Source organism: Bactrocera oleae, chromosome 6 (assembly GCF_042242935.1).
Source record: "Bactrocera oleae isolate idBacOlea1 chromosome 6, idBacOlea1, whole genome shotgun sequence".
In the NCBI taxonomy this organism is placed as follows: Eukaryota; Metazoa; Arthropoda; class Insecta; order Diptera; family Tephritidae; genus Bactrocera; species Bactrocera oleae.
The window spans coordinates 14943677-14969505 of NC_091540.1; the positions used below are offsets into that span (position 1 = coordinate 14943677).

At 37.0% G+C, this 25829-nt stretch overlaps 6 protein-coding genes across 7 annotated transcripts; 3 read left to right on the top strand and 3 right to left on the bottom strand.

Annotated features, from left to right (window-relative positions):
* Positions 1-255: 255 nt before the first annotated feature.
* On the bottom strand, positions 256-2063 carry rept (RuvB-like helicase 2 rept). Its single transcript, XM_014236371.3, has 2 exons — positions 1438-2063; positions 256-1372 (listed from the first exon to the last, which is right to left on the bottom strand). Exons 1-2 carry the CDS (start codon positions 1903-1905, stop codon positions 410-412), a joined length of 1431 nt encoding a protein of 476 aa, XP_014091846.1. The 5' UTR covers positions 1906-2063; the 3' UTR covers positions 256-409.
* A 119-nt stretch (positions 2064-2182) lies between these two features.
* Positions 2183-4013, top strand: LOC106618569 (transmembrane protein 19). Its single transcript, XM_014236364.3, has 4 exons — positions 2183-2440; positions 2537-2785; positions 2842-2994; positions 3055-4013. The coding sequence occupies exons 1-4, from the start codon at positions 2323-2325 to the stop codon at positions 3534-3536; spliced, it is 1002 nt and encodes a 333-aa protein (XP_014091839.1). The 5' UTR covers positions 2183-2322; the 3' UTR covers positions 3537-4013.
* Positions 4014-6056: 2043 nt separating this feature from the next.
* LOC106618564 (uncharacterized) lies at positions 6057-7868 on the bottom strand. The gene is made up of 2 exons (XM_014236360.3): positions 7386-7868; positions 6057-7295 (listed from the first exon to the last, which is right to left on the bottom strand). The coding sequence occupies exons 1-2, from the start codon at positions 7438-7440 to the stop codon at positions 6139-6141; spliced, it is 1212 nt and encodes a 403-aa protein (XP_014091835.2). The 5' UTR covers positions 7441-7868; the 3' UTR covers positions 6057-6138.
* A 3440-nt stretch (positions 7869-11308) lies between these two features.
* Positions 11309-13119, bottom strand: ImpL1 (Ecdysone-inducible gene L1). The gene is made up of 2 exons (XM_014236365.3): positions 12448-13119; positions 11309-12393 (listed from the first exon to the last, which is right to left on the bottom strand). The coding sequence occupies exons 1-2, from the start codon at positions 12476-12478 to the stop codon at positions 11435-11437; spliced, it is 990 nt and encodes a 329-aa protein (XP_014091840.1). The 5' UTR covers positions 12479-13119; the 3' UTR covers positions 11309-11434.
* A 3536-nt stretch (positions 13120-16655) lies between these two features.
* Positions 16656-21769, top strand: LOC106618571 (collagen alpha-1(IX) chain). 2 transcript variants are annotated; one of them, XM_036360593.2, is made up of 7 exons: positions 16656-16983; positions 19478-19932; positions 19994-20185; positions 20239-20547; positions 20601-21081; positions 21138-21239; positions 21297-21769. In XM_036360593.2, the coding sequence occupies exons 1-7, from the start codon at positions 16899-16901 to the stop codon at positions 21701-21703; spliced, it is 2031 nt and encodes a 676-aa protein (XP_036216486.2). In that variant the 5' UTR covers positions 16656-16898; the 3' UTR covers positions 21704-21769. The 2 variants fall into 2 exon arrangements, with proteins under 2 accessions (XP_036216486.2, XP_014091841.2); XM_014236366.3 differs by having other exon boundaries at positions 16729-16983; positions 19487-19932.
* A 2616-nt stretch (positions 21770-24385) lies between these two features.
* Positions 24386-25310, top strand: LOC106618563 (uncharacterized). The gene is made up of 3 exons (XM_014236359.3): positions 24386-24413; positions 24526-24893; positions 25075-25310. The coding sequence occupies exons 1-3, from the start codon at positions 24386-24388 to the stop codon at positions 25282-25284; spliced, it is 606 nt and encodes a 201-aa protein (XP_014091834.3). The 3' UTR covers positions 25285-25310.
* Positions 25311-25829: the final 519 nt, after the last annotated feature.

Below are 25829 nucleotides of genomic sequence, written 5' to 3' on the forward strand. Positions count from 1 at the left end.
ACACAATGCAAAATATTTAAATTTACACAAATTTACTTCATTATATACACAACACATGCATATATAATAATTATATTATTTACATACTTAAATGTGCAATGTCCTCCACAAGTTATTATACGAGCTTAATTTTTTGAATTTAATTTAAGAGCATTTTACACGTATTAAAAAAATTATATATCTTCACATATATTCACAACACTACACCTTACGAACTTACTTTTGTTGTTGTATTAAAGTGTAACGATTGTCACGTTGTTATAATTAATAGGTATATATATTTTTTATTATTAAAGTGTTAAAAATAACATGGTTTCTGTTTCAATTAAAGTGCAAAATATCGATCGAATGTAGGTGTGTATGCAATTGAACTGAACATTATCTTCCCTTACGCCCAGCCACGATATAATTAATGTTCCATAGGCTGATCGTCACCACCGCTTGTCTCCTCACGTTTTGGTTCAACTTCACAGTCGTTAACCTCCTGTATTTCATTAAACATATATTCATCCTGATATTCCTTCAGTATTTGACTGGAACGATTCTCATCCAAAAACAATGAGTACACTTTCTTGACGTCCTCGGTGGTTACTTCGGTCGCTTTGCGTCGTCGGCACACTAAATTTGCGGTGGTAATCAATTGTATCGCATAACGCAAACTGGTGTCTGTTGCAATGCGTGTCAAAATGGTCAAAGCGTCTGGATGCATTAGACAATCTTCCTCTTCGCAACGTATTTTTAATATTTCTTTAATCTCTTTTTCGGTATATGGCACTGTGCGTATGATAATCATACGATCCAATAAATCTATTGGTATGCCATGCGGGCTGCGATAGTTTGTGCCGCGTATGCGTGTAATGCCGCGATTTGTGGCCATTACGACAACGGGTGCCATATCCGACTCCAAAGCGCGATTCAGATAGGAGAAACATTCAATATCTAGCATATGTACTTCATCGATAAAAAGTACGCCCGGATTAATTTCGGCTTTACCCTCCTCACGCCATTCCAGTACTTTATTGTTGATCTGATCCCGTATTTCTTGTTTAATTTCGCCAGTGTCGCCGGAGAAGAGCGCTAGAAAGCCGTGTGTGCGACTGTTGATGACATCGATTTCATGCAGCGTGACAGTGTGTACGACCTCTTTGCGCTTCTGCAATTCACCTTCGGGACACTGCACGAAACGTGTCTGTGCGCCGGTGGCGTCATAATCGCGCGCACGCGTGAAACTACGACCCAACTTTGTAACTTTACCGGAAGCTTTATCGATCGTAATAACATCGCCCGCTTGTATTTTTTCTTTCATGAAGCACTCTATGATTTTATTGCCTAAATCGTAATTTGTCTCCATTTCAGTCGTTTTTAAAGTAACCTATAAAAACAAAAACCGTAAACGATTATATTGTTATAAGACAGTGCAAACATATGTAAATATACCTTTCCAATCTTTTGACCGGTACCCGTTGCTGGTCGATCAATTTGTATCTCCACAACTTCACCCTCAATAATTTCGGTTTCCTCCTTGATGCGCACACCAATACTTTTGCGTAGCGCCTGTGATAATGCCTCAGTTTTACTCATCTCCAGCGAGTATATCTCTGAACCAGACATGCTGGTGAATGGCGTCTCGGTACCCAAAGCCTGTGCCATACCAACGGCAATTGCCGTTTTGCCTGTACTCGGTTCTCCTGCTAGCAATATGCAACGTCCAGCGATTTTGCCCTCACGCACCATTTGCACTACAACACCGGCGGCACGACGTGCATCTTTCTGTCCAACCATGCCTTGTGAAACAGCACGCGCTTCCAGCACATCGTCCAGGCCTAGACCGCGTATGTGCGAATGCGCGCCAATACGTTCGATGCGCGTAATATCTCGTACTTCAATCTTATCACCATCTGCCATTTTTAGTATTGTATTTTTATTTCTTTTGCACTAAATTTATTTTTTATTAGCAATCGATTTCTGACGAAACTTTCTGGAAGTTATAATTGTTTGTCGTTGCTAAGAAATATTACCGGTCGCCTGCCTTTTCATTTGCTTAACGTGTTTTTCTCTTTTTATTGCTTCTGACATTCGCTTAAATAGTTCGGGTGCTGTGTTGCGTTACAGGCAGGGTTGATTGCATTTCGTAATTCAGAAAAAACAACAACAAAAATGTGTTATTTTTATTTTGTTTTGCTATCAACATTCGCATTTATCACCACACATAAGTGAAAGCTTTGAAAAAATAAAAATAAGAAAGTTAATTTCTCTTATCCCACATTTGCTCGTCTGCATTCTATTTTCAGTGACTTAAATACTCAAGTTTGCTTAATCACGATGGATGTCCACGCCTGGTTGCCGATGATCTTTTGCAGTCTTTCCATTCCATTATCATTATTCATGTGGCTGGGCAATTTGGCTTTTTCGAAATTTTGGCATTCTAATGAGTTTGAAGGTAAATCAACACATAAATCAGTTTAAACAGAACCCACCACCCATTGGCATATTTGTGTGTTTGCAATAATTGCGAGTTTTATATTTTCTATTGTAGAACCACCCGTCATACCACCGACACGTTGGCTTTTCTCAACATTAGCGCCGCTTACGCTAATGACAATAGCGTTACGCAGGAAATCCGTTAACAAATCAGGTGCCGCATTGGGTATAATATTTTCCTTTATTTTATCCATCGCCAACCATGCATTTTTCGCCAGTTTGGCGGCATTTTTCTTTACTTCATCACGTGCAACCAAATTTCGTGCGCATTTGAAACGAAAGTTCGAAAAGGACTTCAAGGAAGGTGAGTGTTCGGTTCAACTTATTTCAACGAAATTATTTTAAAATTGCTATGCGCAGGTGAAGGCCAACGCAACTGGGTGCAGGTGTTGTGTAATGGTGGCATGGCTACACAGTTAGCCCTATTATATCTCATAGATTGCGGCAGTTGTGAGCGTCCCATTGACTTTACAAACGAGTATCGCTCCAGCTGGTTAGGCGTTGCAGTTATGAGTAAGCAAACACGAATAAATATCTACTGTCAAAGTTAGCATTTAAAATAATATTTGACAGGCGCTTTCGCATGCTGTAATGGCGATACATGGGCTAGTGAATTCGGCAGCGTGCTTTCCAAAAAGGAACCATTTCTCATTACAACGCGTCGCCGTGTGCCACGCGGCACTAACGGTGGTGTTTCTATACCAGGCCTAGTGGCTAGTCTTGCTGGTGGTCTGTTTGTTGGGTTCGTCTACTATATAACCGTACGTTATACCGTTGAAGAGCACTCGTTACAAGTTAGCCCTTCACAGTGGCCCATTATAATATTCGGCGGCGTTGCTGGGCTGCTTGGTTCTTTGTTGGATTCATTGCTTGGTGCTACAATGCAGTATTCGGGTGTCGATAAAGAAGGCAAAATTGTCGAATGCCCTGGAGTGGGTGTACGACATGTCAGCGGTTTACGCATATTGGACAATCACAGTGTCAATTTGATTTCCAGCATTGTGACAGGTGTGACTATGCCTTTAATAGCGTTAAAGTTTTGGCCTTTGCATTGAGTAAAAATCAACGATATGATTTTCGTTACTTATAAATGTGTGACAACTGCTGATATTTGGCAAAACATGAAAATTCTTCAAATAGCTGTATGTATATTCGATACTTACCATTTTCGAACGAATTTTTTAAACATACACACGTGCAGCAGCTAAAATTCATCCACATATACTTCTGCATGTATGTATGCAATGTCGTATCGAATATCTACGAAGCAGTTGTTTATTGTATTAATTATTTTTGTTTGATTGATGTTTTTGAATCTTATTTAAATATGCAACTACTAGAACTGATCTATAACGTGAAACGTTTAGACAAAGGTTATACAAATATTTTTAATTATTCACCCCAGGAAATGTGTCTCAAACTGTAACTAAAAAGAACTGTTTTTATATTGTAAATTATCGATGGCAGCTTTAAATATAATATTATGCATGTAGGTGTGACTAATAAACATTTGTATATGCATGAAAATAAAATATAGACTCTTTAAAATGGCGCCGCTTTTTGGTAATTAGGCGTCGAATTGGTTCAATAATTCGTCATAATAGAGTCTTGGCACCTAACACAGGTAGTCCATGTACAATAGATTAAACCTTATGAATCCCAGAAAACGACAGTCAGTCTTGTTGTTGTAACAGAGAACTAAATAGTTTTGAAAAATGCTGGCGAGTAGACAGCCCTTGCCAGATAATAAAGCGGATCAGTTCCACTTACGTAGAGCCGGCTGTTTCCAGAAGGCATAGGACGGCCATCGTCGTCTTCAGAACAGGTTCATCAGGTGGATTGTCCTTTCGGTAGTGTGGATTCATGTTTCGGCGATAACGAAACGATTGAAAATTTCCTGTAGGTTACGTTTTAACAGCCTCGAACACTAAGGCGAAGTGGTCTCACGGTTGCACTTGTTATCCGGTGTGAGCAAACGCGACATCTATAGCGTCGCCAGCTTTTCAATATATTTTTCTATAAGTAATGATCTTGATAAGTAATGATATTTCGAACACTTTCAATCTTAATATCACTGCACGATTTCTTCTCTAAAAACAATACTGGAATTACTTTCCTTTTCTTTAATTTTTCCAAAATCCAAGCACACTCAAAACAAAACTACGAGTCCGATAAGACAGAAATGTTGGCTTCGCTAACTGAACTTCAGCTCGCCTAAAAAAAAGATCAACTTAACCTAAATAGAAATTTTAGAATAAATATATATAATTATTATATACATAGGTTAGAGAGGATTTATACGAGGAGTTTGTGAAAAAACGGGGTCTTAAAGATTTAAAGACAAGAAAAAACGTTAACTTCGGATGCACCGAAGCTAGAATATCCTTCACACAAGTTTCCATACAAGAACTTGATTTTGATCGTTCATATTGTATGGTAGCTATATGATATAGTGGTCCGATATCAGCGGTTCCCATAAATTAGTAGTTTTTAAGGAGAAAAAGACGGGCACAAATTTCTTTTATCGATAACTCAAAAAGTGAGCGACTAGTTCGAGTATAAACAGAAAAACGGATGTTAATAAATTGACTCAGCTCGTAACGTTGACCATTTACAAAAACATATACGAGTATATTCGCAGGTGGTCGCAGGACCATGCACCAAGCTCTTCATTCCCATGGGAAGTTTTCCTAGCATTTTTCAGGCGGAAGTATTTGCTATAAGTCGGTGTGTAGAGATAAACCTCCAACGCAACAATCGCAATAAGAGTATCAGCATACTCAGCGATAGTCAGACGGCACTAAAAGGGAGCTCGGCTTTTGAGGTCAAATCGCTACTAGTGCGGGAGTGCATAGAACGGCTGAACAGCCTATCAAGCCACAATAGAGTGCACCTCATCTGGGTGCCTGGTCACAGGTGTATAGCAGGAAATGAACTGGCTGACGAGTTGGCCCGCTCTGCAGCCTCCACAAAAATGGTAGGATCAGAACCGTACATAGCGGTTGGTCCACACACCATTAAAGAGCTGCTCCGTAAAGAAAAACGAGCAGACAGGGAGACACATTGGCAAAATCTCCAAGGTATACGCCATGCCAGGTTGCTGATTGGGGGTAATAACCTCAGACGGTTTGAAACCGTAAACAATCTCCCTAGAAATAAATTCCGGCTACTTGTCGCGTTCTACACCGGACATTGCAGGCTCAACAAGCATTTATTTAACATGGGCTTAGTCTCTTCTGGAAATTGCCGGTTCTGTGACATGGAGTCGGAAACCCCAGAACACCTGCTAGTGGACTGCACAGCAGTCTGCAGACGCAGAGTTAAGGCCCTGGGATCCATGTTTCCAAACAGGGATCGCATCGCCTCACTAACACCTAGCAGTATATTGGATTTCATCAATATGCTGGGGCTAGATGAGTCGTTGTGACCTAGGGGAGGGCTCTATCGCCTCTATCCTTATCTAATCTAATCTAATATTATAGGGTATCCAACGCTTTTTTATGAGTATTACAAACTTCGTGGTAAACTTAATTTAACCTGTTCAGGAAATAAAAACAACTGTGAATAATTCACACTTCGTTTAATAGTGTCTTCAAATTTTTACTTTATGCAATAAATAATATTTTATATGTAAGAAAATCGCTAAGCTAGACCGACTTAATTCTTGCTGTGACTGCTATACGATATTTTACCGCTATAGGTATGCTTTGGCAGATCCAGATTGTCATTATAACCGCTTGAAGGGGAATTATGTACTGGCTGATCATCATGCTCGTACAAAGAGTTGCCACCGGCCGCCATCGAAGGTTTCGCTACACCAATCGAGTACTTGAACATCAAATCTGCCAACGGCGTGGAGATAATCTGTGATGCCGAGGCCACCGTTTTGAATGTGATGCGACGCTTGCGCATATGCACAGTGCTATTTTGACGCACGTAAGTGTACTTGCTCGGGCTGGGCGAATAATACTCTTCTTTAATTTGTGGCTTGTAGCTGGACATAGACTGTGCGCCATAACCATTGTTGTTATTGTTGGACACTTGTGGCTTGTACTGTTGCGCTGCGGCAACCGCTGATAATGACACCTGACTGCCATCATAGCCCCCCAAGCTCGGTGCTTTCGGTGTCTCTGTTGTGGTGGTACTGGTTGTTGTCGCTGTGTGCGTCAATTTTGGGCGCGTTATAACGTTATTTACTTTAATCGGTTTTGGCAATTCCAGCGTGTTGGGCTTTGTAGGCGCCGTGCCTTGATAGTACTTATCATTCGATCCCTTACTATAGGCGCCCACCAAATCATCATCTTCCTCCTGAAAATTGCTGCCGCCATAAGCGAATACGGGACTGCTGACGGTGTTTTGTAGCGCTGGCACACCATAACCATTGGTCGTCATCACCTTGCCAACGACGCCACTCTCTTTATTGGCGGCATTGTTCTCCAAGCGATATTCACCGGGCAAGCTCGAGGCAAGTATTTGCTCCATTTGCTCCTGCAGAAATTGATAGAGTGGCGGCGAGGTATCATTGTATGAGAGCGGTGCCTCATCAGCCACATATTGATTGTTTATGTAGGCGCTACGTCCATCTAATTCTTTTGTGTCAATCGGTGTGACCGCGCGACCCTCTTCAACAGTCTGGCGCGCCATGGGCTCGTCGTTCTGTAGCTGAGTTTCGTTGGTGGTTCTAATTGTGGTGTCTACAATAGTGAGCGGTGTTACTGTCGATGTTGTTGTTGTGCTCGTATTGATACTGGCACTCTCAGGCGCGCTCGTGGTGGTGGCATTCACCAATATGGGCTCTAAGGCGGCTGCGTGCGCTGCAAGGAATTAGAAATGTTAAAAAAAATAATCACTTTTGCTGCTAAGAATCCCGTGTAGCAGTAGTGCCGCACGCATATTCGACTTACCAACACAAATCAAGCCGAGGTATAGTGTTGCTGTAGTGATTTTTCGTGTAGCCATTCTGTTAATGCATCACTGCGCCGACCTTGCGTTGGCTTTTATACCGTTACCTTGTTGACGTTCACTTCCTAAAAGCAAGCGCTTCGGAGAACCCAAAAACTATGTCAATAAACAAAAAACATATATTATATTTAGACTTTAGGCTACACCATTACCCATATTGGCTGCAAGTGCGTTTGTCTCGCAGCTAATTTAATTCTTTGCGATAACCCTTCAAATTCTCGCAGCCATAGAAGTGGCCTCAATAACGCGTAATGAGCGCCGCAACATATTAAACATCTTCACGTTAGAAATTCTTTTAATGAGTTACTCATTAAATATGTGAAGTGATCTCTTATGGCGCACTCGAGACATAATCGAAACAATCAAAGCGCCCTATCATGTTTAAATCACTCTGTGGTGGTGGTAATGCACAATCACTCACGTAACCTAACTGTTTGCGTATATAATTACTTATAAGTAAAGGGTGCTTTTTTGCAGGCATGGAACTTTCATTTACCAGAAAGGTCAGATATTAACTTTTTATGAATCCGGACAGCTTGGAGAGACTTTCCAATTTGTTGCACATTATAAATACCGTACACCGGAAAGGTGTCTGATCGCTGAAGAACAGTTAACGATAAACTTTTTTTTTTAATTAATCTTACAGAACTCGAATTTTTGATGCAATTTTCCATGATTTTTAAAGTGCTTCATTGTAAGAGTTTACTTGATCATTTTCTCATACTTTTATACTCAATATATCAAATATATGAGCTTGACAACTGATTTGACATGCCCTACTGAACTTTCTCTCATTCTAAAAAAACACCCTTTAACGAGCTGTTTAACAGCCATGTCACTTTAAACTTTTCTAGCTATAGCTTAAAAAAAAAGATCTATAAAATGCTTTGAAATCATATACCTATAAAATTAGCACCCTATATATGTGTCAACGTGTGTCTTATTTCACATACATATGTACGTCGAACACTAGCGGATTGTGGGCGGCCACAGCATAACGCAGCCTTAATGAATGCTCAATCAAAGAAAGTTGTGTGGTACTTAGCTACAACTGTCTAAACTCTACCGACTTCTGTATAGCCTGGGGAACGGATTTTGCTTTCGGTGGCTCATTATTTATTATGATTAACTTTACTCTTCAAATTAATGAAATGGAGCCGAAAAGGCGCCGACAATTACGAGTAAAAGAAAGTTAAACCTTTTTAAAGGTTTCTGTCTGCTTTCTACATGTATACCCACATGTATACATATGAAGAGGAGAGATAGGTAGCGGTTTCTAGTGTTAGAAACGGGTTTAATTGTTATTGTATTTCTTTCGTAATGTACAGGAAGAACTTTTACTTTTTGTTTTTTGAAAACTAGGAGACAACTTAATTTAATTCGAAAATGTGAGTTTTACTTGTTTGGGTCTTTACCTCAAAAACCGCCGAAAATAAAACAAATTTTTTATCCGACAAACAACGTCAAACCTGGCTTATTCTGAAACGTCAGAGTTACTGAACGAAACCATTCGCCGTTCAAAGCCGTCCCAAATTTTCTAACATACAACAAATTGATTTGAAAGTTCGTTCAAAAATGTGGTAAAAATTTCGAGGTTGTCAACGTCAAACTTCTCAGTGCGTTTCCGCTATGAAAGATTCCTCAGCAGCCGGTCGGAAACTTCTTAAAACCTGTAGTGGGACCCTCTAAGTGGCAAGAGAATTCTTGGTAATAACAACAATTGGCAAAAATTCTCTTTTTACGTGTTTTTTAGACTCAGAGTCTTCGTTTCTAAAACTCTTCTCTGTTGATGGAAGCACCACCTGCAGGCAGCAGTAGACTACTACTCAGATTTGAAACTTTTGTGGACTGAAATGTTTTATGTAAATGAAGTCTGAAGACTCAAACAACTCATAAGATTCAATGGTGATGTCAATGTATAGCACCAAAATGAGATGATCTAGTATGTGAGTCAAAGATTAGTCTCAGCAAGAATGCATTTAGATGAACAGACTACTTAATGAAATATGCAATTCTACTTTATTTTATCCCGAAAATGATTTCAGTCATCAACGAGCTTACTAGCTTAAAAACTAAAGAAAAATATATCAACACATAATATTTTATAATAAGCTCTAGCAGTCAGAGAAGTTTTCATTACGAAACAAATTTTGATAACAAACATTAGGAAAAATTGAAAGAAAGAATTTAGGGTGAACTTATACAGGCTCGACGAAAGTACTAGGCTGAAAACAGTTGCTGGATGTCATGTTTGGACGTCTATAAACAGAATTAAAAGAGATACATAAGCAGATTCTGTAATTCACTTCCGTGTGAATTTTAAGCAAATCAACTTTCGGTGTTCTACAATATATTTCACTTTTACTTTTTAAACTCCAGATTTTTTTTTCAAAATGAATACCGAGTGGAAATGAGTGCTAGAAAAAACGAATTCACAAGTAAATATTCGGTTATTATTCACTTCAAATTAATTGTGTCAGTTTTTTGCGTGCAAACATGTAAGTAAATTTAACTGCAAAAATTTTGCAGAAAAAATATTTGAAATAGTATATTTTGAAAATAAAAGTAATTGTTAATTATTAAAGAGGGTAACATAAGAACGCAAAGAAGGATATTTTTTTTTTGAAATGTGGTGTTCAAGAAGAAATATAACATATATAATCTACTGTTATGGCCAAAAATTTAGCTTTATTATAAAGATAAGGGTTTGCCCTTATATTTTAAAACGGATTTCGAGCTAGTGACTCGAAAAAATTCTAGCCGAGTGGTTTTCGACCACTTTTGCAGCAATTCGGGTGATGGTTTCGGCTTCTATTTTGTAAGTCCGCAAACCAAGATGCTTCCGCAAAATCTTCCATAAAGTGGATGGAGCTCCAATGTTGCGCGCGATGATGGATGGACTTATTCCGGTCTTCTTAGATACTCTCTACTAGAGTAAATGTTGTGTGAAACTGAATCATGTTCGCTCTAATTACTGATTCTGCTTGGCGATTGTGTCGATCCACTATTCGACGTCGCGCTAACCTAAACATTATTTTGGTAACAAATTTGTACGATTTTCAAGAATTGTTGCTAAGTCCCTCTGTTCGATATAAAATGGTAACTGATATAAGTCAGGTGACAGCTGTTAAAAAGATTAATTCTGGAAATAGTAATGCCTCATTGAAAACCACATGTCTAAAAAACAAAAAACGTTACATAGTCCACCAGAAAAATACATTTCTGGCTGGATAATGGTAAAAACCGGTAATTTTGCTATTCTAAAGTAGTTTTCTTAAGCTTATTTTTCATCAGGTTTGGACGGCTTGGAAGGTTTTCATGTGGAAAAAAGTTGTTTATGGAATAATGGAAGTGGCTGCTAGAGGAATGAAATGATTGTGAGTCGCCTTTTCCGAAATTCTTTGTAATATGAACCATCTCGAAGAAGTCCATACTAAATCTGACTAACCTGGAGGTATATTCAAATGTCATTATATAGAGTTAGGTAGTTATTCAACATTCAGGCGACTTTAAAGCCATTCTCTCGAGTCTTGTTGTTTAATGGATCGGTGTCTGTCGATGATTTCACGTTAGACGAAACAATTCTTGTATTTAACCTCGAGTTTATAAAGTATACCTGAGTTTCGTCGTGCTTTCACTGACCTCATACTGCTCAATTATTGGTGGTTGATGGATATAGACAATTTTATTTTTATTTATTTCATTTGTTTCGAGAATTTTTCATTGTTGTTATTGCTCTGTTCTAAATGAAAAAAATAACAACCTAAATAAAATAGCTAAGCTAAAGGCGTAAAATACTTTTTTCTTCCCTCAAACCATCTTTATTGCATAGAAGTTTAGCTTCATAAAGTCTGTAGCTTCGTCAGTTTCAAAGTAATAAATATTTATTCGCTAATATATTATATGTAGGTATATGGTAAGTATGTTTGTAGTGCAACAGCGTTCTAAAAATATCGATAAAGAAATATCACATAACCATGCCTGCGCATAATTATTTCTTAACAACTACGGTGGCAACATTACTCCCAGTCACCGGTACAGCAACATCAACTGTTGGCTTTAGGAGATCGCTCTCAACAGGTTTGTTTACATTATTCTCCACTGCTGCTTGTGCAACGCTCGCTTTAATAGGCTTTGCGGTTGTGCTGATTTCCTTAACGGGTTTAATGATCGCGACGTTTTCCTGCATACGATCCGCCTGAACTGGCTTCGCAATGGGCGAAACTTCACTTTTCACCACTGTGCTAGTGGTGGCGGCCTCGTCCAAAGCTTCTGCTTCGGCGGCCGCGATTTGATGACCTATTTTGTCCAATGCCTGCAATGCCACATCGAATACAACGTCATCCTCCTCGGAAGATGAGTTATCGTTGTCTTTTTTCTTCTGCACCGCGATAGTTTTGGTGTCTTTGAAATATGGTGATGTCTTGAATTTGCGCTCAGCATATGCCACCGCTTTGGTGTGCGTCTTCTGACACTCTTCATAGGCGACATCCAACCACAATCCATGCGAACGACACTTGGCCACATTTAACTTGCATTTATTGTAGAACACAGCCAGTTCACTAGATGTTTTACCGCAGATGGGCTCGTACGGTTCTACGCAGTCATCATCGCAAAGAAAACCCTCTTGTAACACCGCAGCGCTACTGCTTATGGCCGCCGTATTTGCTTTGGTGCATGCGGCACCTTCACAAGCGTACCAAGCAATCGGTATGCCCAAGTAGGGTGGACTACGTGGTGTTGCCGTAGCGTTCAGTGGCAGGAAGGTGCGTTTCACATAGTAGCCGTGCTCCTCGGTGGCGAGCTGTGCGCCATTGTGTCCTAGATCGGTGGAAGTGGACCATTTAGTTTTGGTTTTGGTCTTACTTGAAGGCGCGCCGCCGTACGAGGATCTGTGTTTCTTATGTTTTTTGGCTTCTCCGCTGGCGATGGCAAGCAAGACAATGAGCACTGGAAGCATGCAAGTTTAGTGAACGATTTAGCTTGGAAGCACTATCAACTTACCCGAAATAAATGTGATCTTGTAAAACTGCATGTTTTGACTTGGAACGCGATTTCGAATGAGTGACGCGAGTTTCTGTTGTGTAGGAATGCACTCGTGTAAGAGCTAACTGGATGTAAGCACAGGCGCAATACAACTGCGCTCGCTAGCAAGCCGCGGGCTGCTTAAGTAACTTAAAAATACGTGAACTTGTAAGAGCGAGGTGAAAAAAAGTACAAAATAAAATAAAAAAGCGTTTAACTGGGAATTCTTTTAGTGTCTTCTTCTTGACTGGTTTGTTCAAGCTTTGTTTTCTGGTATCTTTTTTATCGGTAGTTGGTGTGCTTATCGCATAGTTCCAGCTGTGGTTGCGGCTGCTTCTGTTTGTTTCTCCGCTTTCTCGTTGCGTGCTTGTAAGCCGCCGCAGTTCATTTGGGTGAAATTTAAATGCGCGTCTGCCGTGTTTGTGGTGGTGTTCGCTCCTCAGCTTCCTAGAAGTTTCAGCTTCTTAATGTTTTGAACAAATAAATATCGAGTGGAGATGCGGTTTATTGTGTTGAGTATAGCCTCAGCCGGTTTTTTGGTAAATGGGTCATTTGATTTTTATTTTGATTCGCTTGAATTATTTCTCTTATGCTATTTTGTTTGCACTTAACAGAAAAAAAGTCGTATGCTTCAAGAAGTTTTTGAGAGAAATTGAAATGTTGTTGTTATCAAATTTATTCGTTTTTTGAAAAGAAATTGTATACACGTTGGGTACTTGTACTTGAACCCAGCTGAAGTGCGTTACTTTCACCAACTCGCATCACGATTTCGCATAGTTTTTGCCGGCATGTGTGAAAAATCGTTTTAATCTTGCAAATTTTGATTCTTAAATTAGCAGCGGCTTGAAGATTAGTTATTTAGTGTATTCTCATGTTTAAGCGTTTATTTCTTGTCTACGGTTAAGCTGATCTATCCCCACAACCTTATATTAACAGAAAAGTTAAGGGTGGCCTACACTTCTAATCATTTCTAAAAGAAGAAAAATCTAAATGAGAATAACGCGAAATTTAATCAAAATCAGAAGTGAAAAACTCACGATTTTCAGTTACTGCCTTGAGAAAACTCCAACCGACCGTTTTTGTTTGTTAATCTATGAGAAGAGCCCCAAGAGAGCCATCAAATGTTTACTAAATTCTTTGATTAACTCAACAGCGTTCTTTGATTAACTCAACAGTGTTCTATACGGCTCATCTGTGATGTTAGGTTAGGTCGTAGGGTTGATCCAAAATTGATGGATCTCTCTGGACAGATATTTGTACTTTTTGTTACTCATAAACTCAAAAAAGTGGATCATCAGATCTTCACTGATCGACGAAGCGTTTTGAGCTTACCACAAATTTATTAAGGCGGTTAATATCAATCACAGCAACTTTGTTAGTTTCACCAAAGTCGTGTCTACCGAAACATTTCAATCTTAGTCTGGCAAAAGCCGGGCAATAGAGGAAAAACTGACAAGATGATTTCACTTCGCCTTCTTCTAAACAGCTTTGGCAAAGAGCGTCCGAAAAAATATAGCCGCACCGTGTGAACCTATTGAACACTGTCGTGTCAGAACACATACCATTGTGGCGAGATTGACTTTGCTAAGAGCAAGTAATTTGGTGGACCGCTTACGGTTCGCTCTGAACCCGAAGGATCTCGTAGTTGCACATGTTCTGGTTGTTGACCAGTGCTTGCTGAGCTTACTAGAGGTCCAAAGGTTCTAGAACGCCAGAAGACAACGAAAAATTTACTAGCTTCAAAATCGGATGAAATAAGGGAAACGGTAGCCCTTACTAGCAAGTTCATCGGCTTTGCAGTTTCCGGCGATTCCGCTGTGACCGAGTACCTATACAATATGGAAGAATCTTGCTGCTACAGCTAGTGAGATCATGCACTCCTTGACTAGCTTTGAGATCACAGTCAACGAGGTCAAAGCTAGAATAGCCGCTCGGCTTTTGGAGTGAATGCACACCTCTCTGAAGGAAGCTGCACTTCGGAGCAGTACATCTACTGCTTCCTTGATAGCAGACAATTCCGATTGAAAATGCTACGGTAATCTTGTGGTCTGAAACTAGAGTTAGTGGAGAGCTCCCGACAGAAGACTCCAGCTCATACTTCTTATATACTTTCTACTACGCTTCCACTGAAACTTTCCCGAGTTTCTCTGTCAATTTGTGGTATATTTTTAGTTGAAAGTTAACCGAGAAATGGAGAGTTCTACAAGTCTTAATCTAAGACAAGCTTTTCGTGTCAGAAATGCAATCAAAATTTTTCCATTGCCTCCAGACAAGCGATTGATGCCAGAACATATTTTTTTAGTTAGTCTAACTATTACACCGCTCCACCTGCCATTTTGCATATTTTGTGTTTCTATTCTTTTTTAGTATTTTCATGGGTCGAATACATGTTTTTGATTTTTGAGCAGATGCCATCGGTGGTTAGTTAAATTAGTTAATCTTCCTAAATTTATGGACACAATTCCATTGCAAGTAGTAATACCTAAATTACTGGGACGATTAGTTTTGCGGTTTCAATACAATATACGGGCTTCTTAATGGTTCTTGACAGAGGATCGCGTAGGGAAAACTATTTAAAAAGTTAGAACATTCAACAGCTACAATCAACTCCGATAGCAGAGTTAAAAAAAATCCGATGGCTAATTTGACACACTATGATACTTTGCATTGGTTAAAAGTCGTCCTAATATCTCTAGATCACTTTGCAGTTGAAAGTGGTCAAATTAACGTTTCGATAATTTTAATAAGAAAGCAGAAAGACTTTCTAAGATGCTTGATAAAATTTAAATCCACTTTATCTATATTTTGATTTTACCTGACATCTATTATTTTAGCTTGCGGCTTCTGATTCGAAGTTGGTTTTTAAGATTGAGCAGTGTCGAGTCTTATGCAAGCTGTTTAGCTTAATTGTCAGAACTACTTAAATCTCTCGCTTATGCTAAACGAAAATATTATTGTTTAAGAGAAAGCACAGCGTCGAGTCTCGAACTGGTTGTACAGGATAATTCAAATAGTCAGAATTGTGAATTAAGCCAACTTAACCTATTTAATTTATTTCCACAACAACAAATCGCTCTAAATAAAACACAAAAAGTTTTTTTGAATTCTTAACATTGAGTCTCGAATAAATTATTAACCTAAATAAGTAAAAAAAAAACTAAATGGTTTTTTTGTCTAACCGAGCTATTTCTAATTATTTCTAAAACCCTCAATTGATGACCTTTCAATATTATATGTTAACAATATTTATGTTTTGCACAGCTTTAATAATTTTTTTGGTCAAGGTCATTACTGAAAACAAAAATCATAATTTTTCGATTGATTCTGCCTATGACTATACCATACATTATAGCGTACAGTATCTGATGATATTTATGGTACGTTCATGCAATAGTTATTGTATTCTTTTGGTAAAGCAATTACTATTGAATACAAATCGTCTAAAGGAGGAGAAATCGTAAGTATCAATTCCACCCAAGGTCTTTTACTAGGAAGTGTTCTAGTGTTTTCAGCAAAAACTCTAATACCTTAAGGTTTTGCATTGTCCACATCATACTTCTGTAGTATGAAATATTATGCTATTTTCTTTAAATCGGTACTGGATTCTAATATATTGTGTATATATATTATGTTAGAAATAAGGTTAATATATTTTTATTTTTAACCAAAGTCGATTAGATCACAGTAATTTCATTTCACAGCCCATCAAACCACTTAACTCGGCTTATTCGTTCTCACTTCTTTCTTCCTCCTTTTTGCATAGTTTTTCTTAACGATACTATAATTTTTATGTGCCACTGTAGGTGCAAACTCATGTGAGGAATAATATTATATTTCGAAATTACAAAAGGTATAAAAATTGTCAAACAAACCAACATCGGACATACAAAGAATTGCTTCATTACCTCACTAAGAGAGTAGAGTCGTGAACAGATCATACTTCTAGCAACACTAAATGATCAACATATGCTACCCATGAGTTCTAATGGATCAACTGTTAGATCGATTAAAATGAAAATCTTGTTCCCATTGGCAACACAAAAGTGCGGAGCGATAAGATGGGGCATATAAATTAGACATACAAGTAGATGACAAATGCATATGAAATAAGAATTATTAAAACAAAAAGAGCATCATTCATAAATATATCTCGTTAATGTAGCAACTGAGTAGATTAGGGGAATACAATATAAACTTATACATTTCTCATAAGTGTATGTATGAGTCTATGTTTCGGGAGTAGTTCGTTGGGCATGGTTGCCTGAGATAACTCAAGTAGTCCATTATTTAGTTGCGTGGCGGTCTTCGCTGACCAAGGAGCTTTGGCTTGACTAGAAGAAAAAAGTGTGAAATAATTATACTTAAAATGCAAAGGCTTTGATTAAAATAGTGTTTTTATAAATAATTTTGTGAAAAAAAATTAACAAACAATGAAGTTATTCTCCAAAATATTGGCAGTTATGCTCATTTTGGGGCCTCTGCCTAATCTAGCTGCTGTGTCAAAGCGTCAAAGTGGTGTGTATCGGTGTTGAAATTTTTGGAGAGAACTTTTTTGATTAGAAATATGAACATATTAAGGAAATGTGTTTTTAAATTATATTAAATTTCATATATCAAATAAAGTATGTATTATATATAATATAATATTATATATAAAATTAAATTAATAAAATATTGTAATTAGTTATATACAAAGTTATTAATAAACTAAATTACTGTTACGGAAAAATAATAGAGAAAACATTCAATTACTAATAAAAAAATTCTTGAAATTTATTTAAAAAGTAAAAAAAAACGTTTGTTTAATGGAACAAAAAGTAATTACAAAAAAAAATTTGAGTAAAACCTAAAATTATATATACATTATAAATTATACCTGAAATAAAATATGATATTTATAAACAAAAATCATCAAATAAAATATATAAAAAACTAAATTAACGTAAAAAAGAAATTCAAATATGATATGTACAACTAATACGGAGATATTATAAAATGAAAAATAAAAATTAAAATACAAATGAAATATAAAAAATATATTATAAAACGAAATAAAATAAAATAAAATAAATTTAAAATAATATAAATATAAAGATTTAATATTTAATTAAGTTATTCGAAAAAAATTTAAATACAGTAAAGTAAAGTAAAATGAAATAAAACAAATGAAAATAATTTAAAGCACAATTAAATAAACACTCTACATAAATTACTGGTAAAAAATATTATGTGAAAATACAAAAAAGAAAAAAAAAACAAAAGAAAATAAAATATGTTATGTAATAAAATAAAGAAACAAAATGAATTGGAATGAAATAACATACAATTAATATTAATAAACTTAAATTAAATTAAGGCGACAAATTAATTTGAGTAATATAAAAAAGAGTGTGAAAATAATATAAAATTAAATGGAACTAATAAAAAATAAAATAAAATATTATAAATAACATTAAATAAAGTAAAAATTAAAAATTTGTTATTTATATTTTTTCAAAATAAATAGAAATTGAATAAAATATCATATATTCATAAATTAAGTCCCATTAAAAATTCCCAATTAACAAATAAAAAACAACAATAACGATCGAAATCAGCAAGATTTCTATAAAAAGTAGGAAAATAACTACGACAGATATTACTTAACTGCTAATTTCAAAAAAAAAACCTCTCAAAATTTGCTCCAAGAAATATCATATTATGTAGTCCACCAAGCCGCTAACATACAGCTAAATTAAAATTAGTGCACACAATTGCTGATAACCTCCGCTGTTGACACTATTTCCTCAGTCAGAGGAAGAGCGCATAGCGCGCGCTCACATTAATAAAGTGTATAAGTCAAAATAGACAAATATGAAATGCATGTAGAAAGCGCACTAAATATAGAAAAGTATTGTAAAAGAAATTGGATGTTGTAGATTAAACTTCAATTTGAATTGTTAACGCCTAACAAATTATAATTCGGTCAACTTATGTCGCAATAAAAAAGACAACGAGTAAGAAGGACCAAACTGCGGAATAAAGAAGCAAGGAAGTTTAAGTAGACTTTTTTATAAGCAATGAATTTAACGTGTTTTTATTATAGGTATATTTTGTTTTTAGAGATCCACTATAACGCCGATTTCCGACTTACATATTTTTATATTTTGCCTTACTTCTTTTCTATAAATAAAAAGTAAATCAGTAAATTAGTTATTTGGCGTCAAAGAAAGTTAATTAGACTGTTAGTTAAATTATTATTTTATCATAAATAAATCCTTAGAATAGGAAGATTTATGATGTAATATAAATAAAGGATATTTCATGATCATACCACTAATATTAGATCAACGATCATGCTCTGGAAGGTCAATTGTCGAAAATAGCGATTTATTTAATTCGTTGAGTCCCACTATTATGTAAACATAGTTTCTATTGCCCAGTAGTTAAACATTGCATTAAACACTGATTTAAACCATTTAAATAAGGCTGGATACAATTAAAAGCCCGTTGTATAGGTGTCACACCAGTTAATGCGAAAAACCTCATAGTTCGAATTTCAATCGCTGCTGAATCGCAACAAATTCCATCCATATCTGAAGCGAATGGTGACTGTTGATGAAATGAGTGGGTCACTTATATCTACGTAAATCCAAAACGGTTGTGGTCAAATCGCGGTGAGCCGGCGCAATTGGTGGCCATGTCAGTATTGACAGTTTAATAGGTGTTGCTATGTGATATCGATAGTTACTCGCTAGAAGTTCCGGAAGCTTGGTTGGCTGGTTTTTTGTAGTACGGAACTAGGGTGCATAGATATTTGATTAACATAAATCGGATCATTTTTAATATGCTGAATAAAATTCAAGAAAAAATAATGGATTTCTGTTTACTAGACCTTAAATAGTAAAATACCTACAGTAAGATTTGTTTTGGCCTAAACTCATGGGATCTCATGCTAACTGCTTTCTAAGCTATTTTTATAATTAAAGCAATATTTATAAATATGCATTTTTTCTCTATTCTTTATGAGAAAACATAGACTTGGACACTTATGAGCAGTTTGATGATGATGACTTTGTGCCGGTGAGCCCTTGCAGCATACAACGAGCTGGTGATCCGGACCTTACCAATTATGATATCATCTCTTCTTATCGCTTCGATGAGGCGTATCATCAATACCAAGGCGTTCAACAAATTGTCGGTTCGACTGGCTACCAAACCGCGTATCACTTTGAAGAGTACTCCAATATGACGATCGAGTCGTCGCAGGCATTTCCTAAAGGTGTACCCGACGCCTTCTCATTTGAATGCACATTTCGTGTACCGGAATTCGATCCACCAAATGAGTGGTTTCTTTTCGAAATCTCAAATTATAGATACGAGTCACAGATGAGCATCATTATGAATCCGCTTTATAATGCGCTGGAATTTTCATTACCCAAATATGATGGTACCTTGCAGACGGTTACGTATGAGGAGCTGGAGGTAAATACTTGCAAGGAAATTATGATCATTGTTGTTAATTATATTCCTATACTTAATGCAGATATTCGATCATTCATGGCACAAAGTTATGCTTGGAGTTACAGAGGATGCTGTGCGCCTTTGGGTCGATTGCAAACCCGTACCGGATCGTAGTGGCAGTTTGCATACCCCACTTGATGTGCGTAGTCCAATTGATTCGACTGAGGGTGCTTTTACTGTGGCACGTGACTGCAAAACTAAAAGCACCGTTCCTGTAAGTAAATGGTAAAAATGTCCAGGAGACTTATTGAACATGTTCCTTTATAGATTGACTTGCAATGGATGATCTTTAGTTGTGATGTTGATAAACCTAATCGTGCCACGTGTGAAGATCTTCCGCAATTTGCAAAGGCCCCTAAGGGAGTTTCGGCAAAGGAGTCATATACCACGCCGCGTGCAACTGTAGTGTCGTCGCCAATACCACAGCGCCCAGATTTGACATTTCTAACTACTACCACTTACCGACCGGCACTTTTGACTTCTACTCCAGTTGCGTTGCAAGGGCAGGAGTTGCATGCATGCCCTGAAGTGTGTCCAAGAGGGCCACCTGGACCGCCAGGCCCACAAGGACCGCCGGTGAGCTAATAATATTGCATTGTATGGAATTGACCTTAATTTATTTGTAAAAGGGTCGAGTGGGTGCACCGGGGCAGTCATATTCGTATGCCAATCAGCAAGATGGTCGTCCTAATAGAGGAGAAAAAGGTGAACCAGGTGATATTGGCTTGCCTGGCATACCCGGCCAAGACGGAGAACGTGGTTTGGATGGTTTACCAGGTGCAAAAGGCGAACCCGGCTTAACTGGACCACCAGGTCTACCTGGAATTATTACAGCGGACGTACGTAATACAGAAAATATACGTAATATGACTGTAGGCCTGCCCGGGCCTAAAGGTGATAGTGGTTTACCGGGCTTAAATGGCCAAAAAGGAGAACATGGTTTCGACGGGTTGCCAGGACTACTAGGTCAAAAGGGAGAACCAGGTTTTCCGGGTATGGCAGGACCATCAGGACTACCTGGACCTCCCGGTGAGTCTGGCACAACAAATAATGAAGTGCGAAATATAGAAGAACGCGAAATACGTGAGATTTGTTTGGCTGTTGTAAGAGGTAACAAAAAGAACAATTATATTGTAATTATTATATATTAATCAATTGGTCATAAGATTACATAAGTGAAATTTCAACAACAATAACTGGCCCCCCTGGTCCACCTGGTCGACGTGGTTACGGTCGCCCCGGACCACCAGGACACCCAGGCGCACAAGGTATGATACATTTCACATATTAACAAAACTAGTTGCTACTTTTGTTTATTTATTTAGGTGATCCTGGAGTACAGGGACCGCCGGGTGAACGCGGTTATCCTGGGCTGCCAGGTATGCAGGGACCACAAGGTGAGACTGGTCCGCAAGGTCCGGAGGGACAAAAAGGTGATCGCGGCGAAGATGGTATTGGTCACCCCGGACCAATGGGTTTACCTGGTACACAAGGTCCTGAAGGTCGTTGTGTGGATGGCTTGCCTGGTAGACCTGGTGAACCTGGTGCTATTGGTACACCTGGCCAACCTGGTGCACACGGTCCTCCTGGCCAGCCTGGAGTTTGCCAGGACTGTAATGCCTATCAAGCAGCTTATGCGTATCCTCTACTGCTGGCACAGCAACAACAAAATAATAAAGGTCCACCGAACTACAACAATAAAGGGCCATCCAATTACTACAATAAGGGTTAAAACTAATTGTTTTTTGTTAAAATGTTGAAATTTTTTTAATTTAAATAAAAATTTTCTTTAAATGAAGGAAGAAAAGTTTTTGTATTTGAAGCCTTTGAGTGTTTAAAAATATTGTTTTTTTAGAAAGTCTTCAGGAGAGCACAGTATATCTGTAAAAATTCAGTTACTTTGTATCTATGATTTGTTATGGGAAGACTAGCGTACCTGTATACAGGGCCCAAACTAGCTATTTAGCCGCTCCGGGCGAAGATCATTTTCGCCGCCCTTTACATACACAAAGCTGTAAGTCATTAGCTAGTTTTGTTGGGGGATGCTAAGTATACAAGTACTTACATAAAATACGTGATATTTTTTGGATTTAACCTTTCTATAATATTCACGTCAGTCTATTGGGCCTTCTGAAGAAATGCCTATACGAAAGTTGGTGTGTGTTTTTATGTTAGCAAGTATACAATGTATGTCTTTATAAGGAATTTCACAGAAATTGATATAATTTTTATCGACATAGTTATGTACCTTTCAACTTTATCATCATCATCAACCCATTGCGACTCACTGCTGCGCCTCCTTTCCCTTGTGCTGTTTTTAACTGTTTCGGGCTTTAACTAAAGGAACAATAAAAAATTTTCATCAAAATCATTTCAGAAGTTAAAAATATTAGGAACAAGCTGTTTAATTGTTTATTATGGTCAATCGGTTCATATATTTTAAGTTAAGGTTCTTACAATTCGTATAAAAAAGACACAACAAAAGATTTGTTTTAAAATTTATTACTGATCAAAAAACAATTATGTTACTACAAAACAAATCAGTTATTTTTTAAAATAATGAAACCAAAAATTAAACAGTTTTTCTCAGAATATTTAATTCTATCTCGTAATTATAGTAATTTTCTTCGCACTTTTTGTTCTGCAAAATAATTAATAACAACTGATAAATTTATACTGTCGCAAATCTTGTGTTCTATTGAAATCATAGCCGATCTAGATAATCTATTCTGTGTCATGGTGAATCGCAGGTAATTTTTTATTATTTTTAATTTAGAAAAGCCTCTTTCACCACTTGCAACTGTTAATGGTAAAGTTTAAGTTAATCCTGAGCGCAATACTGATATTTGGACCAAATCTTAAATCTTTTACAAATTTTAAAACATCTTGAGGAGATAAATTACTATTTAAAAACATACAAAGGGCTGACAACTTCTCACAAAGTTCTAATGCATTTATATCGCTTGTGTTCTCATGAGGCTGTTTTACCTCGAGATTCTTACAATGTTCTAACAATTCATCTTTTGGAAGTTCACTTAAGGCATATATGATATACAAAAAAGTAAAATGTTTACTGTGCTTAGAAATCTGGGAAAAACTTAATTCTAAAGAGTTTATGGCTGCATCAATTTTTTACTTAATTGATAAAAACAAATCTACTTAATGGGAAAAAAGGTACCAATCACGAGAAACTGACAACACACGCTCTAAACATATGCTATTGTCTATATAGAAGGGTAATCCTCTACGACCCAAATCTAATGATGTGACTTAACTTTTGTTAAAAGTATCGATACCTAAAAAATATCGAACAAAAAGTTGAAAGATAGGAATAAGTAAATTTTGCCGACGCTCAGTTTTTGCCGCTCTGCACAAATGCCCGGCTGCCCCCCTTAGATCGGGCCCTGCCTGTATAAAGTTTAAGATGGGAATACGAGTTTTGGGGTATGCTTAGAAGATTATATGGTATTTCCAATCTGTTTAGTTGCACTAAAGTACTCTTCTGTGAATTTCGGCCTATGATAAGTAGCGATTGACTCGTTAGTGATAGTCCCTTGTAGTTCATGGCTGAACTGTGAGTTTAGTCTGCTGTCAGCAGTATAAAGGTTTTAGAGCTCGGTATGAAAAAAATTGATGGATATTAATACTTTCCTGATCTTTCCGATATTTTGCTTAGCATGGCGAATGTAACTTGCGGACATTAAAATAAACAATATGTTTCCCGAGTAATCAGGTCGTATCTAGGTCGTATCTGCGAACAAATTGTCCAGATGGGATAGCACATGGCTGCCATACAAACTGATCGATCAAAATCAAGTCCTTGTATGGAAAACTTTTATATTTGTGAAGGGCTTAGCTTATGTTAAAGTTTTTCTTCTTTTTATTTAAATTGCTTTCTCACATATTTAATGGCTCGGTCGGTAATGGAAGAGATTTAATTGGTCCTCTATTGCTTATAAATACGTATGTGTTCTGGTTACAAAGCTGGCGACTGTATTTAGCTCGTGACTAACATTTAGTAGAACAGAGTTTTAAATCAATCCTAAAGTGGTATCATGCGAAATAATATGCGGAGAAGCACAAAGTAAGGAGTATAATATATAAATATATTTTCGAACTTTAAAATAATCATTATTTTTGCCGGCACTGCTTTTATTTATAGAAAGTTGCCACATCAGATTAATAGATTCTAACGGGTTTGCGCGTTTTTTATTATTCTTTTTTGCTGCTTTCATTTTCAACGCAGCATATCATAGGGTTTCTTGTTGTTTACTACTATTTTTTATTTATTTATGTTTTCAAATTTTACCACACCTAATCTTGCGAGAGTTGGCACATTTACAGATCTGCGCTATTTCTATAAAAAGGCGAAAACATTCGAGAAGAAATTTAGTTTTATTTACAAAGCGTAAAGATGAAGCAGTCCAGCACCAAATTATTAGGTAGGCGTTTATTCAAAATAATACTTTATGGATTTTAAATTCTTTATAAATTTTGAACTTTTGGGTGAACATTTGTGGTAATATTCTAATGAAAAGTGTAAACTCTTTGTAGCATTTTTTCTTGTCAACGCATTTGTGGCGCTCGCCAGCGCACTACCTTATCGACACTTGATTACGCTTGACCCCGCTGTTCAGTCACTGGTGCCAGAAGAAACTGTTGTTGCAACACAATTACATGTAATGCCCAACGCTGAACGAATTGGAGATTATGAATATAAGGAAGTACCGTTAGTTTCGCGTAAAAGTGCTAAGGAAATTGTGTCCGCTGAGGAGGAGAAATTGGATGGTGAAGAAGAAAAAGAAACCATGCAAAATGTAATGAACAAAAAAGAAGCAGCGGAGCATGCTAGTAACGGTGAATTAATTAATAACATTGCAACTATCGCGGAGAATACACAAAGTGTAGCTGATAATGCTGTGGTGAGTGTGGTAGCAACATAAATTAATCAGTACAGTAATGCAAAGTAATCATTATCGCAACATAAAGTTATCGTCTTGTAATCATTTAATTATATCGATAATATATTTATAGAATATTGTTTGGCATGATCAGGCCACTATCATTAATTAAATTTTACATTTTTATATCTTTTCCTCCTAGTTAAAACCACACAAAACTAAGCCTCTTACCGTAGACAGCGGAAATCCTATTTATATAACCATACCCATATATGTGAATTCATCGGCAGGTCTGCCATTAACACTATCGATTGGTGGTCAACAGATTCCTTTTAAAGCAAATCGTATCGGTTTAAAGGGTGCTTTAAAGAGAGAAGTCTCTCCAACATCGCTATACAATAAGTTGCCATAGAGAAGAAATAAAGTAAATGTATATAATTTGTTGATATTCATTTTATTTCTCACGAAAGAGAGCAAATCTTCATGTTATTGTAGGAACATTATGTACCAAATCAACCGTTAAGCATTATATACCGAATTCTATCAGTTTTTAGGCGTTTCTGTGTGAAAAAACCTTTCTCAATAAGAATATGAAGCTGATGAAGACATAAGACAAGTCATAAGGGAAGATTTATGAGAAACCGCGACGAAACTGTTGCTCCGCAAGCAGAGAACACCGTCTACGTAACACTGTTGTGTGTAATCAATTAACATTCAAATATGGAATTAAATTTGAGGTCGAATCAAGGTTCGCCTTTTACCTAGCAACATTTTGTTAGATAGTCTTTACTATTCCTTGTATTGCATGTTGGCATTAAATTTAGTTTTCTAACAAAATTCCCAATCATAGCAGCTTTTTCTGAATGCAAGAGGTGATGAAGACTCCACATTATTATTAATTCAGATATATAAGCTCTTGCCTATTGTGAAATTGTTTGCCTTAAAAAACAGCCTTGG

What these genes read in the sequence shown, in the direction of transcription:
- LOC106618569 (XM_014236364.3), top strand. Translation starts at nt 2,323, where the DNA reads ATGGATGTCCACGCCTGGTTGCCGATGATCTTTTGCAGTCTTTCCATT. An exon ending in CGAAAAGGACTTCAAGGAAG is followed by an intron (nt 2,786 to 2,841) that starts GTGAGTGTTCGG and finishes TGCTATGCGCAG; the next exon opens with GTGAAGGCCAACGCAACTGG. An exon ending in GTTAGGCGTTGCAGTTATGA is followed by an intron (nt 2,995 to 3,054) that starts GTAAGCAAACAC and finishes AATATTTGACAG; the next exon opens with GCGCTTTCGCATGCTGTAAT.
- rept (XM_014236371.3), bottom strand. Translation starts at nt 1,905, where the DNA reads ATGGCAGATGGTGATAAGATTGAAGTACGAGATATTACGCGCATCGAA. An exon ending in CCGGTCAAAAGATTGGAAAG is followed by an intron (nt 1,373 to 1,437) that starts GTATATTTACAT and finishes TTGTTTTTATAG; the next exon opens with GTTACTTTAAAAACGACTGA.
- ImpL1 (XM_014236365.3), bottom strand. Translation starts at nt 12,478, where the DNA reads ATGCAGTTTTACAAGATCACATTTATTTCGG. An exon ending in CAAGATCACATTTATTTCGG is followed by an intron (nt 12,394 to 12,447) that starts GTAAGTTGATAG and finishes GCATGCTTCCAG; the next exon opens with TGCTCATTGTCTTGCTTGCC.
- LOC106618563 (XM_014236359.3), top strand. Translation starts at nt 24,386, where the DNA reads ATGAAGCAGTCCAGCACCAAATTATTAG. An exon ending in GTCCAGCACCAAATTATTAG is followed by an intron (nt 24,414 to 24,525) that starts GTAGGCGTTTAT and finishes AACTCTTTGTAG; the next exon opens with CATTTTTTCTTGTCAACGCA. An exon ending in GTGTAGCTGATAATGCTGTG is followed by an intron (nt 24,894 to 25,074) that starts GTGAGTGTGGTA and finishes TTTTCCTCCTAG; the next exon opens with TTAAAACCACACAAAACTAA.
- LOC106618564 (XM_014236360.3), bottom strand. Translation starts at nt 7,440, where the DNA reads ATGGCTACACGAAAAATCACTACAGCAACACTATACCTCGGCTTGATT. An exon ending in CCTCGGCTTGATTTGTGTTG is followed by an intron (nt 7,296 to 7,385) that starts GTAAGTCGAATA and finishes AATTCCTTGCAG; the next exon opens with CGCACGCAGCCGCCTTAGAG.
- LOC106618571 (XM_036360593.2), top strand. Translation starts at nt 16,899, where the DNA reads ATGAAGTTATTCTCCAAAATATTGGCAGTTATGCTCATTTTGGGGCCT. An exon ending in AAACTAAAAGCACCGTTCCT is followed by an intron (nt 20,186 to 20,238) that starts GTAAGTAAATGG and finishes GTTCCTTTATAG; the next exon opens with ATTGACTTGCAATGGATGAT. An exon ending in TTGTTTGGCTGTTGTAAGAG is followed by an intron (nt 21,082 to 21,137) that starts GTAACAAAAAGA and finishes ATTGGTCATAAG; the next exon opens with ATTACATAAGTGAAATTTCA.